Genomic DNA, 15578 nt, shown 5'->3' on the forward strand with positions numbered 1-15578 from the left:
AGACAAAATCCACGTTTTATTCGACCACATGTTAAAAATAGAAACTGAGGTTTTTAAAACCTTCACTGTGGCAGTTTTTCAAAAGCTCGTGAACATATTAGCCTCAGGCATGTCTCTTGCTTTCAGACATGCCTGGGATTGTATTGCAAATTTTTTACATTTTGCGATATCATTTTATAACAGTGTTTATGAATGACCTGAATTACCTTTGTTGCACATGTTGGCATTAAATCAAATTTTGTCATCAAAATAGGAGCATATAATGGCCTAGTATCTCCAAAGCTATGTCTTTTATAAAACAGGTGAAAAGACAACAAAGTTTCAGGGAAAGTCAGGAAGTGTCTCTCTTCTTCAGTTTGGTATCCTTGGTTTTAGTGCTTACCGTAGTAAGTGGTGCTGAGGGTGCCTGCTAAAGTAAAGAAAACGAGGTGACGAAAACAGTTTGATTTCAGGTTTGCCTTGAACAGAGACGGATTTGGCTTTCTAGCAGAAGACAGGCACGTTAATTTGATGGGACTGGGGATGAGTCAGTCCAACCTGACAGAAGCGCAGCCTTTAATCTGTTGAATGCAGCCTGTTCACCATTGAAAAATGACATGCTTTAATTGTGCTCAGGTATACCATGAAACATTCCTCATCAGTGTCATGCATGTGTGCCAGAAAAGCTCTTTTCTCCTTGTGTTGAATTTTTGGGTTCCCTTTGCGTCTCCATATTCCATTTTAATGTGGGAATAAGAACAAAACACACCGGTGGCTGTCGCCGAGGACCACAGACTTAATCGATCTCTCCGGGGTTCGGCATCACACTGCTCCCTTCCCCTTTTTGCTTTTACTCAATGTGATACTACTCGCTGTATCTTTCACAAGCTGTTTGGCTAACAGAGGTCACGGAGGATATGTAGCGCATTTGGTCACGACGTGAAAGCATTAGCCGATGCCAGCAGGTGTGTAATTATATATGAAACAGTGTTTTAAAAGAGGAACATCGCAATGGCATGTAGAAACTAGGCCGGGGAGAGGTGACATCAGAGGGAGTCCTATTTATTCTTCGCCCACTTCAAATGTGTGACTTTTTATTTGAAGGTGTGAAATATCCCAAGGTCACCGTAACTATCTTCAAGACTATTAAAAATACCGTTAGGCACACGCAACAACTTGACATGCTAAATAAACCTCCTGAGTGGAAGATTTTCCCTGTTTGTGTTCCTACCCAGTGTGCTCACTCTTATCTGTTTTGTGTGTGTTTCAGGTACGGTGACATGGTGCCAAAAACAATCGTAGGGAAGGTGTTTGGGTCCATATGCTCTCTGAGTGGGGTGCTGGTCATTGCCTTGCCTGTCCCTGTCATAGTGTCAAACTTCAGCCGTATCTACCACCAAAGCCAGCGGGCAGAGAAACGACGAGCACAGAGGGTATTGGCTCCCCGCCTTCCCCGTTCCTTTGCCACTGTCTTCCTTTTCCCCCTATCTGTCTTTATTTTGCTTCTATCTGCCCTCTTTTTTCTCCCCCTCTTCTCTGTCCCTGTCTTATCCGCATGTAACAGAATGACAGGGCAAACGCTATCTTCCAGAATATTAATCTTTTATTGTGCTTCTGCGTATTGTGTGTCTATTGAGCGTATGTGTGTATTGACTTGCTTAAGTATATTTCGGGGTGGGAGGGGAACGAGGGAAATAAAAGAGCGAATGACAATGACAGAACAAATGATCTTCAGAGTATTGTGTCAGCAGCTTTTTCGATAGCAATATGTGCATTTCTTTCTAAAAGTGTTTGCTAAGGCAGAACTTCCTAATCGTAGATTTGGGCATACCCTTTCTCCACTAAATACTGCGGCTGCCGGGGCGGGTGGAGAGGGCGGGGTGGGGAGGAGGGGTGGTGGAGGAAGACGTAGCCAATTAGTGTGACGGACAAACTGTCAGAGGCTAAAACAGAGGTCTGTTTGTTCAAACAGAAAACTCGCCTCGCTAGAATCCGTGCTGTGAAGATTCGAGGCACTAATGCCTATATGCGCTACAAACAAAATGGGCTCCTGATCGACTCACTGGAGGAGGTAAACCGGATTGGGGGCCAAGCAGCGGCTTGAGGGTGGGGGGTGGGGGCTGACTGACCGGGGCCTCGCTGATGCTTGCATGTCACTCTGCTCAGGGGTGTGGGTAGGGTGGTCGGGGGGGGGGGGGCATGCCACCACACACTATACACACACGCACGCACACACACACACACACACATACACACACACACACACACACACACACACACACACACACACACACACACACACACACGGGGAAGCTTTTCATGCTGTAACACAGGGGCTGCTGTCATTCCAGTGCTTCAGTGTGATCGTCCTCTCTTACATCAACCCTCTCAGCTGCAGCATTGACATTCCTTGTCAACACTCCCTCTCTCTGTCCATGCAGCAGGAGGACCAGGCAGGCATACTTGCCTTCTGGTGGAGCCTCAGCCATTACACTCACACTTACTCATTAACCAAGCTCTGCATGTCTGTCCAACAGGGTTTGGAGGGGAAGGAGGGAGACAAAGGCTTACATGACAGTATGTCACCTGTGGAGGCTGTCCGCTCAGCCCACATCTCCTCTAAACTCTGTTTTGGTTTGTTTTTTGTTGCTGTTTGATTTGGGGAGGGGTTTTTTTGAAGGGGGGGGGGGGGGGGTGTTTTTTTGGATCTGCTGTGTGTTTTGTGCGTATTTTCTAGAGCATCCCAGGTTGTAGTGCAGACTAATACAGCATACCGTCCATCCCAGAGCCGCGCAAAGCTTCATAAAGTGTGTCTCATATGTGTGGTGACATTATGGTGCAGAATGCTGTTGCTGTGTTTGGTACGCTGTGTTTGATCTGTGTCTAGGTGTGCCACTGCTGCCGCATTGAAAGCGATTTCACCTCGAATTGGACTTTTCCTGCTTCTTATCATCAAATTTGTGAAAGAATAAGAAAACCAGTGTTCTCAGCGTAAAGACGCTGCGATTAGTCGCAGTTTCTGTGCACCCACCCCTAAAACGTCGCCGTGTCACTAGGTTCAGTGGACTGGCTGCCATGCTACAGATCAGCATTTCAACTCTCGGTGCTTTTGCGTCCTCGCCACTACATCGCCGAGCTACTTGCTGTTGACTGTCTACTAGCAGAATGTAACCCTGCTCATCTACACTGCTGTGGTTTTCTCTTTGTTTTGTTTTGTTTTTCTCTTTTAACTCTATCAAGGCTTCCAAGGAGGCAGGACAAGCCCTGGTGGGGAAGGCCCCCAGCCCTCCTTTCGAGAGCCAGCATCATCATCTGCTGCACTGCCTGGAAAAGACCACGGTAAAAAAAACAGACAAAAAAAATCTTAGAAGACCTTAAAGCCATGTCGATTGGAAGATGAAAGCTTTGGTACTTTTCATTTTTTACTATCTTGGTAACAGACTTCACACGGTTTAAAATAGCTCTCTGTGGGGGGGAAAAAAGCTCCTTTCATTGCATTACTCCTACAGTCTGCGCTGTATCATCAGTAGTTCCAACCTGTTACAGTGAGTTGCAAATAGAAACAAAGTGACTTTTTTTTTCATCTATGCTCAGACTGTACAATCTATTTCCTGTTCAGCTAAGTTAAAAATAGCTTTAAATGGGGCTGGGAAATGTTGAGTCCCCGAGCCAGCGACATGCTAAAGATACCGTGGCTCTGCCATCCACAAGGATTATTTCATCTGAACAAACCGGCGTACTTCATTTTACTGTATCAATAATTTAGAGATGCAGGGGCCTCTTTTATTCTTTGCTCTGACATGAGGTTTACACTCGTGCAGATCTAAACTCTGCAAACAGACGTATGCAGGGAGTGAATCAGTTTTTCATGTCATGAGATGATCCCTCTCCTATTAACCGGCTTGCCTCTCATCTGGGAAAAGTTCCAAAAAATGGTTTCACACTATTCCCGTGGCGATGAAAAGGTTTACATCAGGTCTTTTACAGTGTGCATTATAGATAACAGACAGCGAGCAGACCAAGAGTGACAGAGGTGAGCTATAAGATTCAAGGCACGGCATCAGATCTTGCACAGCCGCTCTCTGCCACCTGCTGGCGGGGCCCGAAACACACTTGAAGGCTGACCTTCAAGTTCTGCTCGTTTTTCACAGCGATAACAGTTGTGAATGTTCTCACAGATGGCACTTAATATGGACATCTGGGCCAATATATTTCTATTCCCTTGATGATTCATTTTCCAATTATTAAACAATTTTGCAGTGGATTCTGTTCAGTCTGTTTAGGCTTTACTGTGAAACATCTTTACTCATCATTGAGCAGAGCCAATCATCGATGTAATAGAGTGATTCATAAGCAACACTGAATCCAATTTTTTTTCCTTCTCCAGAATCACGAGTTTGTGGACGAGCAGACCTTTCAGGCAAACTGCATGGAGGTCTCCGTAATGAACAAGTCCGGCTCCCGGACCTCCTCCGTGTCCTCGTCTCCACACGGCCTGGGCTCATGCTGCTCTCGACGCCATAGAAAGAAGAGCAGCTTCAGCCTGCCCAGCACAAATAACCAGGAGCTCAGCACCATACAGATAAGAGAGAGGCCAGTGGCTAACAGGTATGTAGTCTCTCTGACTTCACAGTGCTTTTTGGGATGCTGAGAAATTAAATGAATGACTTGTGTGTTTTTTGATTTGATCATACATCTACAAGTGATGTCACCTCTTCCCTCCTCAATAAATGTGGAGATATGCAGCAACAGCAAAGAGCAACAAATGAACAAGCAGCTACAAGCACAAGGAAAGAAAAAAAAGATCGACAGTACAGCTGGCATATATACAGTATGTAGGTTGTATTGACATAAACGCACTAACGTGCTGTAGTTAATGCTGTTATCCCAGCACAGTATTCCTGTTATCTCGGAATAATCCTCACTGTTTTTCACTGGAACTGCTTCCTGCCTAATTGCTCTCATGAAAACTGTTGAAAGCACATTCAGTGGATTATGCAGAGTAACAGGTCTTTTTTCTCCCCCCCTGTGAGTACCACAAATTAAATACCCTTCCTCTTCATTACAACGGGTGGCAGCAGATTCCCCTGAGCAAACCCATTCCCATAGGCAAGTACAATATAAATGATCTGCAGTTCTTGTTACTTCAGAAGGTCAAAAAAAAAGAAAAAGAATCTGCGATTCCAAACTGGGTGGAGTAGTCTGGTGCTATTGCTCTGAAAACGTCTACCGTGTGTGGAACATCCTTTCAGTATTTACAATAAAGGACTGTTCTCGGACAGTAAATTAAAAATGTAGGATTTTTACAGCATACGCATCACAGGATGAACCACTTCATAAAGAGGGCGTGTATTCATGCCTGTATACAATCCTCACTCGTGTATACGTTGTACAAGAACATATTAAATAACAGGTTTGTGCCGTGTACATTTTGCAAGCTCAGACCTTTCAGCCTCTTTTAATTCCTTTGTTTTCTTTCACAGTCGCGCCAGCCTGAACGCTAAACTCGACGAGACCGTGCCCTTGAAATGTGATGAACCTTACATCACTCCCTCCATGGTCAGCTTATCTGCCCCGGTGGTGACTTCATCAGACGGGGACGGCTCCACCACCACAGCATACTCTCAGAGCAACATTGTCCGAGTATCTGCCTTGTAGATGTCACGCCTATCTGGTCGGCTAACTGGTCTCAAGAAGCACCAGATGCTGAGGAGAGGGACCACCGAGCATCAACCTGCCATAATCTAAGAAGGATTATAAGATTAACAGAGGTCGAGGGTTTTTTTGAAGTTGTTATCTCATCTGATGTCAAACTCTGCATGGTATTAGTATGATGTGGACAGCTGCCTTGGAAGTGAACCAGCAGATCTTGCTCCATCAAGCACAGCAAGAGCAAGGAAGAGGGCGAGGAACGCGTGGTCATCGTCGTTGCCTAAAAATACTGAGGAAAAAAGAAAAACAACTTTATTTTTGATTATGTAATGTAGTCATATTTGTTGTCTATGATTTAAGGAGGAAATGCGGATGTTTAAAGGTCATTCTCGATGGCCTCTGATGACAAAGCACACATATTCATTGCCTGAAGGCGATCTTTGTGAATATTAAATCAGTCTCCTTTACACATCGCGGGACATTCGTTTCACTCACTGCTTGTTACATCGATTGTTTTGAACCCCAACCCCCTTCAATGACATGTTTTCTAACGCTCCCCTCACTGTTGTAAATTCCAAAAATCGTACATCCACCAGAATGGATAACTGTTGTGAATATTCATTAACTGACTCATTAACTAGTTGAAAAACATCGCTCGATGACGAGTAAAATATACTACGCATCCTGACCATGTTTGTGAAATGTGCAAAGTGAAAGTCAAATGACGAATTCTGTGTTAGCTTACATATTTGACATCCTGATATGGATCTGTGTGACAGCCGCTGTCGTTAGTTAATAATTGATACTGAGAACTATACAGGGTATATATTAGTTAGGTCACAAGGTAGAAACATAAGTCAATGTTCTCGGCGGCACTTAACTAATACTAACCCTAATGTGGACACGTGGTATTTGGACTGAAAACTATATGAGAGAGTTTTGAGCATCAATCCCAATGACTTACCAATTCTTATGATATTCAAAAGCAAGCCTCAGTGGAGTTTACTGTGTCAAAGGGCCATTTTGTACACTTTTCATGTTGTAAATATCTCAGTTAGGACTTTCTCAACCGCATTTGAAGCTGGCTCCTCTCTTATTTCTAGATTTAGTTGACACTTGTTGGCATTCTCTTTCTGTCTGTTAACTGGTTGAATTAAGGATTTGCATGCTCTCATTGCCGAATTCTGTTTTATTAAAGTATGTCTCTGCTTCTTGTTGGTTTGTCAGTAAAAACGAGATTGGTGGGAAGGAAACAAGTGAGCCTGGTATGTCATGATGTAAATTCTGCTTTTAATGAAACACAAGTCTTGTCACGGACCACATATGTAAGCGGCAAGGGAAAAGGGGACAAATGATCACACACATTGTGCATTTGGTGCAGTGGATAGAATAAATACTGTAGCTCTATGGAAACATCCATTAAATGACCCATGTCTTTTCTTTTCTTACAAAAAAAGAAAGAAAATAATTAGGTAGATCTGATAATGTTTTTTTCACGACCACTCAAAGAGCATCTTTTATAACAGAATGGCATAATAATTAGGTGCTGCTGGAGGACATGTGAAGACCTGACTGGCCCAGCGGTGGGTCGCGGCTGCAGGGTCTCTGGAGGCAGACTGCAGGCCTCTGTGATTGTTTGACAGAGAGCGCAGCACCGACCCCCCCTGCAGAGCTGATTGCGTTAGTCCAGGCAGCTTCTCACAGCATGCACTGCCTCTGCTCTGCAGTGTTTAGTAACTGCTGAGAAGTCAGCCTGCATAAAATCTAAGATAACGCAGCGGCATATAAAATAATAAGCTTCTTATACCCAAATAAAAAAAAGGAAAAATCCCACTTTGACAACTGGGATTTAATTTAGTTAATATTTGGACAATGACTAGACAAACGTTATTAAATTCTATATTCACTTGCACAGCGAATATGAATACAGTCATTGGGTCTAGAGCCACTTAAAAGATGTTTATAGGGGTGGAAAGTCTATCTTTTCTTATGAAATATGGACTTCATCCTGTTTTTCAGCCGATAAAATTCTGAAGAAAACTGAGGGTTTACTGCAGCGTATATGATTGGGTCACTTAGTGACGTGATGCAGGCAACAGACACTGACAGGACCTCCATGTCTTCAATGATAATTATCTGAAAAACAATAGGCAATTTTAAGAATTAAGAGATCTTTAGATTAACTTTGTATAACACAACAGAGATTTTCATGTGAATCCCATTTCATTTACATAGCACTAAATCACAGCAACAGCCCCCCCCCCCCCCCCCCCCCCCCCGACGTGTTTTGTATTGTAAGGTAATGACCCTGCAATAATAGAGAGAAATCACAAGCCTATTTCTGCAGGCACTTACCTGTGAGTTTGTGTTTTTGTGAACCAAGTAATTCACCAGGATCGTTGTGATCAGTGGTAACCAGAATAAGAGGAAGGTTAGAATTATATAGCCAGCACGTTTAGCCATTTTGCCCTCTTTCTTTTTGTTTGCTCTCTCTTTACTTGCTTTTGAAGGCATCATGCAAACAGCCCCTTCTACCGCTGCAGGGAGTTGCATTGCTTCTGTTTCGGGGACGTTGCTTGAGACTGGAGGTGAAGCGGTCACCTGAGCCTGTGAGGCAACAGTCAGTGTTTCTCCTTCATTGTTGTTTAGGGCTTGGTCAGGCTCTGTCAGGAAGATAGTAGTAGACTGAGAATTTACATTTGGTGCAGGCAATGATGGGGGCTGCAGGAGGCTGTTTTCTTTGGATTCTTCTTCAGACTTCAGTCTGTCTTTGGACTGTTCCTGTGTGTTGAAACTGACTGACGCCCGCTTTGTGGTTAAGCTCTTAACATTTGAATCAGCATCTCCATTTGACAGATTCACTTCAACCTTCATGACATGGGGGTTTGACTGCTCTGTTTTTAAAGGTTTTTTCTCAGTAAGCACTGTAGCCTGTACTGGAAGGGGCCGAGCTTGTTTTGTTTCTGCATTGCTCATCTTCACTGTATCTTTAAATTCTTTCTTATCCTCTGAATTGATGGAGACAGATTGTACTGATTTTTCTTTGGGTGAATTTGATTCAGCTTGTGTCTGAGCATTGCCTAAGCTCAAAGTGGGGTTTTGCTCAAATCTTCCACATTCATTTTCCACCACTGCGGCTTTTTCTGTCTCCGGCTTCTCTTCATTTTTGTCTTTTGTAGCAAGAGTAAAAGTACCTTTGTCAAATATTTTACGGCTGTGTGATCTCACCAGGGCAAATATGCGAGCGTAGAATCCAATGATGACACCAAAACACGCTGCCCACAGTGGGAATAGCATGTAAAGCCCAAATTTGTCAAAAGAGAATAACGTTTCTCTCTGTTGTCGTTGGCATTTCATATGCAAAGGTGAGTCCCTCAAAAATATCACACAAAAAGCAGACACCAGAATAGCGAAGGTCCATGTGAGAGGAATCAGCGCCTTAATTCGCCTTTTCCTTTGATTGGCTTTGAAGGGCTGTGCAATGGCCTGGTATCTCTCTGCACTTATGCACGCCAGTGTTAACAACTGGATACAGCAGCTGAATGAAAAAGAGGCCATTTGTACATCACAGATGAAACTGTCCACTTTTCTGTTTCGATACACACTCACAACGATGGTTAAGAGAACCGGGCAATCGATTACACATCTCAGAAAGTCTATAACAGCCAGACTGACCACCAGCGCGTTATTGGAAGTTTGCAGGGACTTTTGCCGATACACCGCCAGTATGACAAAAACATTTGCCGCAGCCCCCACAACAGAAGTGCTGGAGAGAATAAAGCTGTTCGCCAGCACAAATGCGATTTCAACGTATTCCTCCAAGGCTGTATTGTTCCCAGAGTCTAGTGCAGGTGTGGGCTCGCCTCTCATCTCTGGATTCAAAGAGCCAACATATTTAGTTCTTTATCATCACTCTTTCCACGCTGACCAAACGCACGTCAAGCCTGCGTCCCTTATCGCCACTGAATGAATAATATTAACTGGTAAACCTGTAGCTCAGACAATTTGCGCCAAAGAATCCGCCCTTTTCATTATCACTCGACAGCACCGGCGGGTCACCTGGGAGTCCTCAGTGTTCACATTCATTAAAAGCTCTGCAGTGTATTCACAGCAGAGACAACTGGGGGGAAACGATGGCTGTTAATTAAATAGCAATTACGTCACCATTGTCTCAATCCTGATATAACTGCAAAAAAAAAAAAAAAAAAAAAAGCCAGGCAGGGGTTCAAATCTATAATGCGGCGATGATGACGGCATGGCACTGTAATGCACAGGATACTGTGCGTACATGTGCGAACTGAACAGCTGTCCGTGTCATATTAATACAGTGCACCACAAAGGTTAAAAGCTTTGCATTAAGCATGCCAGATGGATGACTTGGGAGTTCTTGAATTGGCTCAGGATATAAAGCGAGCAATGCTGCAGGATTATTGCACGACACTGTGTAATCCTGTTTGGAGATAAAGTGTGAAATGCTCTTTGCTTCAAATATGCAAGCTATGGACTACACCAAATCTGGGATTAGATTAATATATAATGCATTTTGCTTTTGATCATCTAACATATTAGGCTGATCAAATATCTTCCAGTAACATATGGAATCAAATCAGAAGTTCTGGAAAAGAACAAAATCAGTTATCGCACATCTGACAATATCTGGACGCCAAAGACAATGTGCAGCTTATAACCACAAGATAAAAGATCAAAAACACTTTATTCCGAAGCAGATGCCCATCTGCAATATTTACAGCGCACCAAACAGGTGGGTGGGAACAATGTGAGCAAGAGAGTGAAACAGATTCACACTAATATAACAAAGCTTACATACAGACAAAAAAAAGACAATGTAAAATATTGTAGCAGAGCACTAAACAATTACCTGAAAGATATCACTCAGCTGTGCACAGTGTAATGTGATGTAATGTGACGTGTAGATTTAATTTAAAAATACTGCTACAGTTTTATAACTACAGTGCGCCAAAGGGGAAACTAGCTCTTTCGCCGTGCTTGTGGCTGTTCCTGAAGCCTGAGACTGAGTGGCTGGATTTCATTGACTAGGACCACTGAAAAACTGATCTGCTGCTCACAGACGGAACGGTCCAGCTGCTCAAAGCTGAAGTTTGACTTGTCACATAGTAATTTTTGAGTAAAACTAATGATGGATTGTTACAGTGATTGATTTAAATTAATTATCCTGTTTGTTAGCACCAACTCAAGAGTGAAAAAAAATTCTCCTCAACTGGGTGCTTTTACTCCATCGTTAATCAGCAATGCATTTTTCTCTTCGTGACTCATCGTTGCTTCAGGAACGTGTCACGTGGGACACGATGTCCTGCCTTTGAATCAGACCCAGAGATGTTATTGTTACCCTTCTCTGAACCGCCTAATGCCCCTTTGAACTGTCTACACAGACGAAAAAGCACAAAATAATACAAATGAAAAATTGCCAGACCACAGACCAGGCTAACCAAGTAAAATGAAAGTCTTTTACTGCCTGACTGACTACTCATTGTTAAAACATGCACAAGGTGAGCTGTGCAGCAAGCTTGCTTAACAAGTGCACCGAAATTTCTCATGTTTTCCTAATGCGATTTTGTGGGTAGAGAAAAACTGATTTAAGCATATTATTTTTTCTTTGCTATTTCCCTAGAATAAAATAATAATAATTTTACCGAGTACATTGTGTATTCACAAAGGCGCTCGACAAAGAAATAATGCCGGAGCAATGTTTTTGTGCAGCAGACGTTTGGAAAGTGTGAGAGTTGGGAAAAGGAAGGACTTATTGCATAATCCAAAAACAAATAAAATTATTTGACCAAGCTGTCAGTATTGATTAGACCACGGAGCTGGCTACTGTTGACTTTAATTCAAATTTTTTTGTTGTTGTTGCATAATGCTATCACACAGGAGGATGGTGTGCTGTATAGTTTCCATAAAAACAGATCACCTATTCCCAGAACAGTCCTCCTAATGTAAAAAGGGTCACACAGTCTACTATATGCATGAATTAACAATTCATTACCCAACAGTCCAACAATATTAGGAAGAAAAATAGGAAATGACGTCTTATATGAGTAAAATGAGTAGAAAAAGATCCACTGCATTAAATTTATGCAAAAAAAAAGAAAAGAAAAAAGTCTAGGATTTCAGTTTCCCGCAGTCTTTCTCTGCAGTCTGGGTGTGTTTAACCATCCTAGTGTGTTTAAAAATGGAAAGAAATTGAAAACCACATACATTTTTTATGTAGTGTATTTCTGTTTGTTATATATCTCCTTCAATTCATAAGTAAAAATCATTACTGGTTTTGTTAGTAAAATGTTACAGATCAAAAGAAGAGACTACAAAATAACCACACAATATAATATTCTAGTCAGGAAAATACATTTAAAACAAAAAAAATAACACAACATTTACATGGTATTGGGTTGCATTACAGCATTTTATTGTGAAGTTTCCCGTTTTTTTGTCCAACCTTCTGAATATCCCTGTCAGCCTCTGAGCTGATTCTGTTCTCTAACAACGTTGGTACCTCTGTGACAGACTCGAGTCTGTAGGTGTCCTGGTCTGTCTTCTTGATGAGGCACCAGTGAACGCTGACAACCATGACAGCTTTTTTTTGTCACAGAGGCAACACCTTGCTGTGTGTGTTGACGCTTCTGCCAAAGGAGGACAGCCAGCTCCCCTTGTTCACAGAGTGCATGCGGATGCTGACACTGGTGGACCCATGAGGAATGTAACGGCCACAAGACAGCACCTCCAGAGCACAATCACGGAACTGATAGGAAAAAAAAAACAACCAAGAACAAGAACTGTCAGGAAATATGAGCAATAATTTCACAAACAGTGTTTCTTCAATCTTTGTTCACAATCAAGATTTTATCTCAGTTCTACAGTACCTGTGTGCTTTTACCTGTTTGTTGGAAAGGAAGTAGATGATGGGGTTGTAGATTGGACTCGTCTTGGCAAAGTACATTGGCATGGTGGCAACTAGAGGAGGAATGTGCAGCTCTGGATCTATAACTACCACCAATGACAATGCTGTGTAGGGCAGCCAGCAGGCAAAAAATGCTACTACCATAGCCAACACCATACTGATGGCATGATCATTCTCTTTCTGGCTGGAACGCCCACCTTGTAGCTCCACACTCCTGTTCAGCTAGAAGAGAGCAACGTTGGGCCACATTAAAAGCTAATTACTTGTTTTACTATGCATGCGGTAGACTGCAAGCAAACATAGATAGATGCATGAATTTTAAATGTTGCTTAAATGGTGTAATGAATAAGCAAAAGCTATTACACACCCACCTTATTCATGGATTTCAGCAGTTTAAAGTAGCAGTAGATGATGATTGCAACTGGAATAATGAAGCAGAGGAGTGTGTAGAAAATGAGATAGCTGTAGTTGCTCCATGATCTCTCTTCCCAGGCCAGTGAGCAGGATGTCTGGACCCCCTCAGGTCCGTAGGAGCTCCAGCCAAATAATGGCGCCACAGCCCAAAACAAGCAGAAGATCCAGACAAACAGCAAGCCAAAGATGCTTCTCCGCATCCTCATCTTTAAACCAGCTTTTGGCTTGCATACCACATTGTATCGCTCATAGGCAAGAAGAGTAAGAGTGCAGAGAGACACCAAACCTAGACAAGACAACAACAAGAAAACATAACTGACATTTAGACAGTTCAAGGCATACTCGGATTTATTTTCTTTTATAGAGTTATCAACTCCAATGATTTTTGAGTATGCTCGGGTGTCATGAAGAAGATATCTGATAAATCTGACACGTGACTAAACTCTACATGCAAAGAAAACATTCATAAAACACAAAAGAAACAAAAGTCATTTCTTGAAATGCTAAAAAAGATGCTCCAAAAATGTAAGATTTTCTAATGTTTCTTGGTTCCCAGGATATTTAAAAGCAGAATGGGAAGCAGAGCCTTCAGCTTTCAGGCTCCTCCCCAAGTCTGGTTCTTCTGGAGGTTTCTTCCTGTTAAAATTGAGTTTTTCCTTTCCACTGTTAAATGCTTGCTTACAAGGATAATTTTCTCTCGATTATTGTAAGGGTCTTTACCTTATAATATGAAGCTCCCTGGGCAACTGTTGTTGTGATTTGGCACTGAAATCTAAAGCATTAGTAATTTTAATTAGTATGTCTCACTGTGACAGAATGACAGTGGCAACTGGATTCATACACTACATTTTATTATGTGTAAACTCAATGTGCTTAACAGAAGAAACAAACATATAAACCTCTGTGTGTAGGTCTGTTTGAACAAAAAAGGTTTTGAGTCTATTTTTGAATGTTGCCACAGATGTAACTGATCTCAGGTCAGCAGGCAGCTTGTTCCAAAGAGCAGGACAACAGTATCTAAAAGAAGCACCATCAGCATATTTGGATCTGATTCTAGGAACGTCAAGATCTACACCTGATCACCAGAGAGGTCTGACTCGGTCATAAACAGTGAGCAAGTCAGAGATGTACTGGGGGTGTTCAAATCATTAAGAGCTTTGTGATCTATTAAAAAGATTTAAAAGGTAATTCCATGCTGTACTGGGAGCCAGTGCAGTGCCTTCAATAGTGGGGTATCATTGTCCTTCATACCTTTAAGAATTCTGGTTGCTGCGTTTTTAATGAGTTGAAGTAATTCTACTGATGATTTGGAGTGTCCTGAAAACACAGCGTTATAATATTCGAACATCCTTGATATGACAGCATGAACCAGTTTCTCAAAGTCAGTTTGAGATAAGAATTTTCCAACTTTTAATATATTTTTGAGTGCTAGAAAGCAGTTCTGGTTAAATGAGTAATTATCAAAACTGAGATCACTGTCCAAAATAATGCCAAGGTCCCTGACTCAGCTCACTGCTCACTGTGTTTCAGAGACAGGGATAATAAATAAGAAACTACAAGTATTTCTGTCTTGTCCCTGTCCAGTTGTAAAAAGTTTCAAGGCATACGGCAATCAATGCAGCTCATTAGTTTGAGAACAGAATTTACATCATCAGAGTAAAATGATAGATACAACTGAGTGTCACCTGCATAAGAATGGTAGAATATAATGTGATTTTATGGACCAAAGGCAGTAAGACAGACAGAAAGTCTGAACTCCAGAAACACACACATACAAAAACACCGCATATAACAACTAAACTTACCAAAGTAATTGACTGAAAATCCCTGGAGCACACAGGCTGTGTGTCCAATAAAATAGGAGCCTTGGTAGTTTGTGATGGTGACCACCAGGGAGCCACAAAGGCCTATCATGAGGTCAGACACAGCGAGGCTGAGGATCAAAACGTTCATTGGCTGTAGGAGAGCCGAATTCCTCAGCATCACGGCTATGACCACACTGTTGTTAAACACTGATAGCACCGTGTTGATGAACATGAGGAAAGAAAGGATGCTGTAGCCCACATGAGGGAAGATGGTTGGTGGTACGGTCACCACCTCAGTTTGGATGGAAGGGAATGGAGAGCTGGAGCTCAGAGGTGTGCTGTTAGTGTCCATGGTGCCCAAACTATCCAGCCTTAATGAAGCATCTATGAGGTCAGGGACTGAACCCCCAGATACTCTCTCCTCAGCTCAGGAGCCAATATCATTGGTTTGATCATTTTTGATCCCTGTCAAAGCACTAGGCTTTTTTTTTTTCTTTCTAAGATCCCAGAGCCTGCACCTGCCTGACAGTTAAAGCCCCAGATGCAATACGGTAAATTAGTCAGTAACACGATTTGGGTGGGGGATTAATCCCAATAAACCCTCTGCTATAACTGTAATTAGAAACTCGAGTGGTTATTAACACCGGTGCAATTAGTCCTGAAAATTAAATTTCAACTATGAAACCTTTTGTTGTTTGTATAGGTAATAATACCAATAACATAAGCAAAGAATGAATGGATTACTCATTCAGTGAACACATACGTGCTAATTAAGTCGGCAGATCAGATCATGC

The 15578-nt window shown here is 42.2% G+C and overlaps 2 protein-coding genes across 3 annotated transcripts in view; one reads left to right on the forward strand and one right to left on the reverse strand.

The window, feature by feature from the left end:
- The window catches only part of LOC113026566 (potassium voltage-gated channel subfamily D member 2-like), a 31923-nt gene extending 24873 nt beyond the window's left edge, over nucleotides 1-7050 (forward strand). Inside the window, exons 3-7 of one of the 2 annotated variants that reach the window (XM_026175494.1) lie at nucleotides 1250-1412; nucleotides 1952-2050; nucleotides 3220-3318; nucleotides 4367-4587; nucleotides 5463-7050. In XM_026175494.1, the coding sequence (XP_026031279.1) occupies nucleotides 1250-1412; nucleotides 1952-2050; nucleotides 3220-3318; nucleotides 4367-4587; nucleotides 5463-5637 (757 nt within the window). In that variant the 3' untranslated portion in view covers nucleotides 5638-7050. The remainder of the gene's footprint in view (nucleotides 1-1249; nucleotides 1413-1951; nucleotides 2051-3219; nucleotides 3319-4366; nucleotides 4588-5462) is intronic. The other variant, XM_026175495.1, reaches the window with a different exon arrangement.
- A 4856-nt stretch (nucleotides 7051-11906) lies between these two features.
- On the reverse strand, nucleotides 11907-15547 carry parietopsin. The gene is made up of 4 exons (XM_026175497.1): nucleotides 14785-15547; nucleotides 12937-13265; nucleotides 12542-12787; nucleotides 11907-12406 (listed from the first exon to the last, which is right to left on the reverse strand). Exons 1-4 carry the CDS (start codon nucleotides 15134-15136, stop codon nucleotides 12251-12253), a joined length of 1083 nt encoding a protein of 360 aa, XP_026031282.1. The 5' UTR covers nucleotides 15137-15547; the 3' UTR covers nucleotides 11907-12250.
- Between the last annotated feature and the right edge of the window lie 31 nt (nucleotides 15548-15578).

The sequence above is a fragment of the Astatotilapia calliptera genome, chromosome 7, assembly GCF_900246225.1.
Source record: "Astatotilapia calliptera chromosome 7, fAstCal1.2, whole genome shotgun sequence".
Taxonomy (NCBI): domain Eukaryota; kingdom Metazoa; phylum Chordata; class Actinopteri; order Cichliformes; family Cichlidae; genus Astatotilapia; species Astatotilapia calliptera.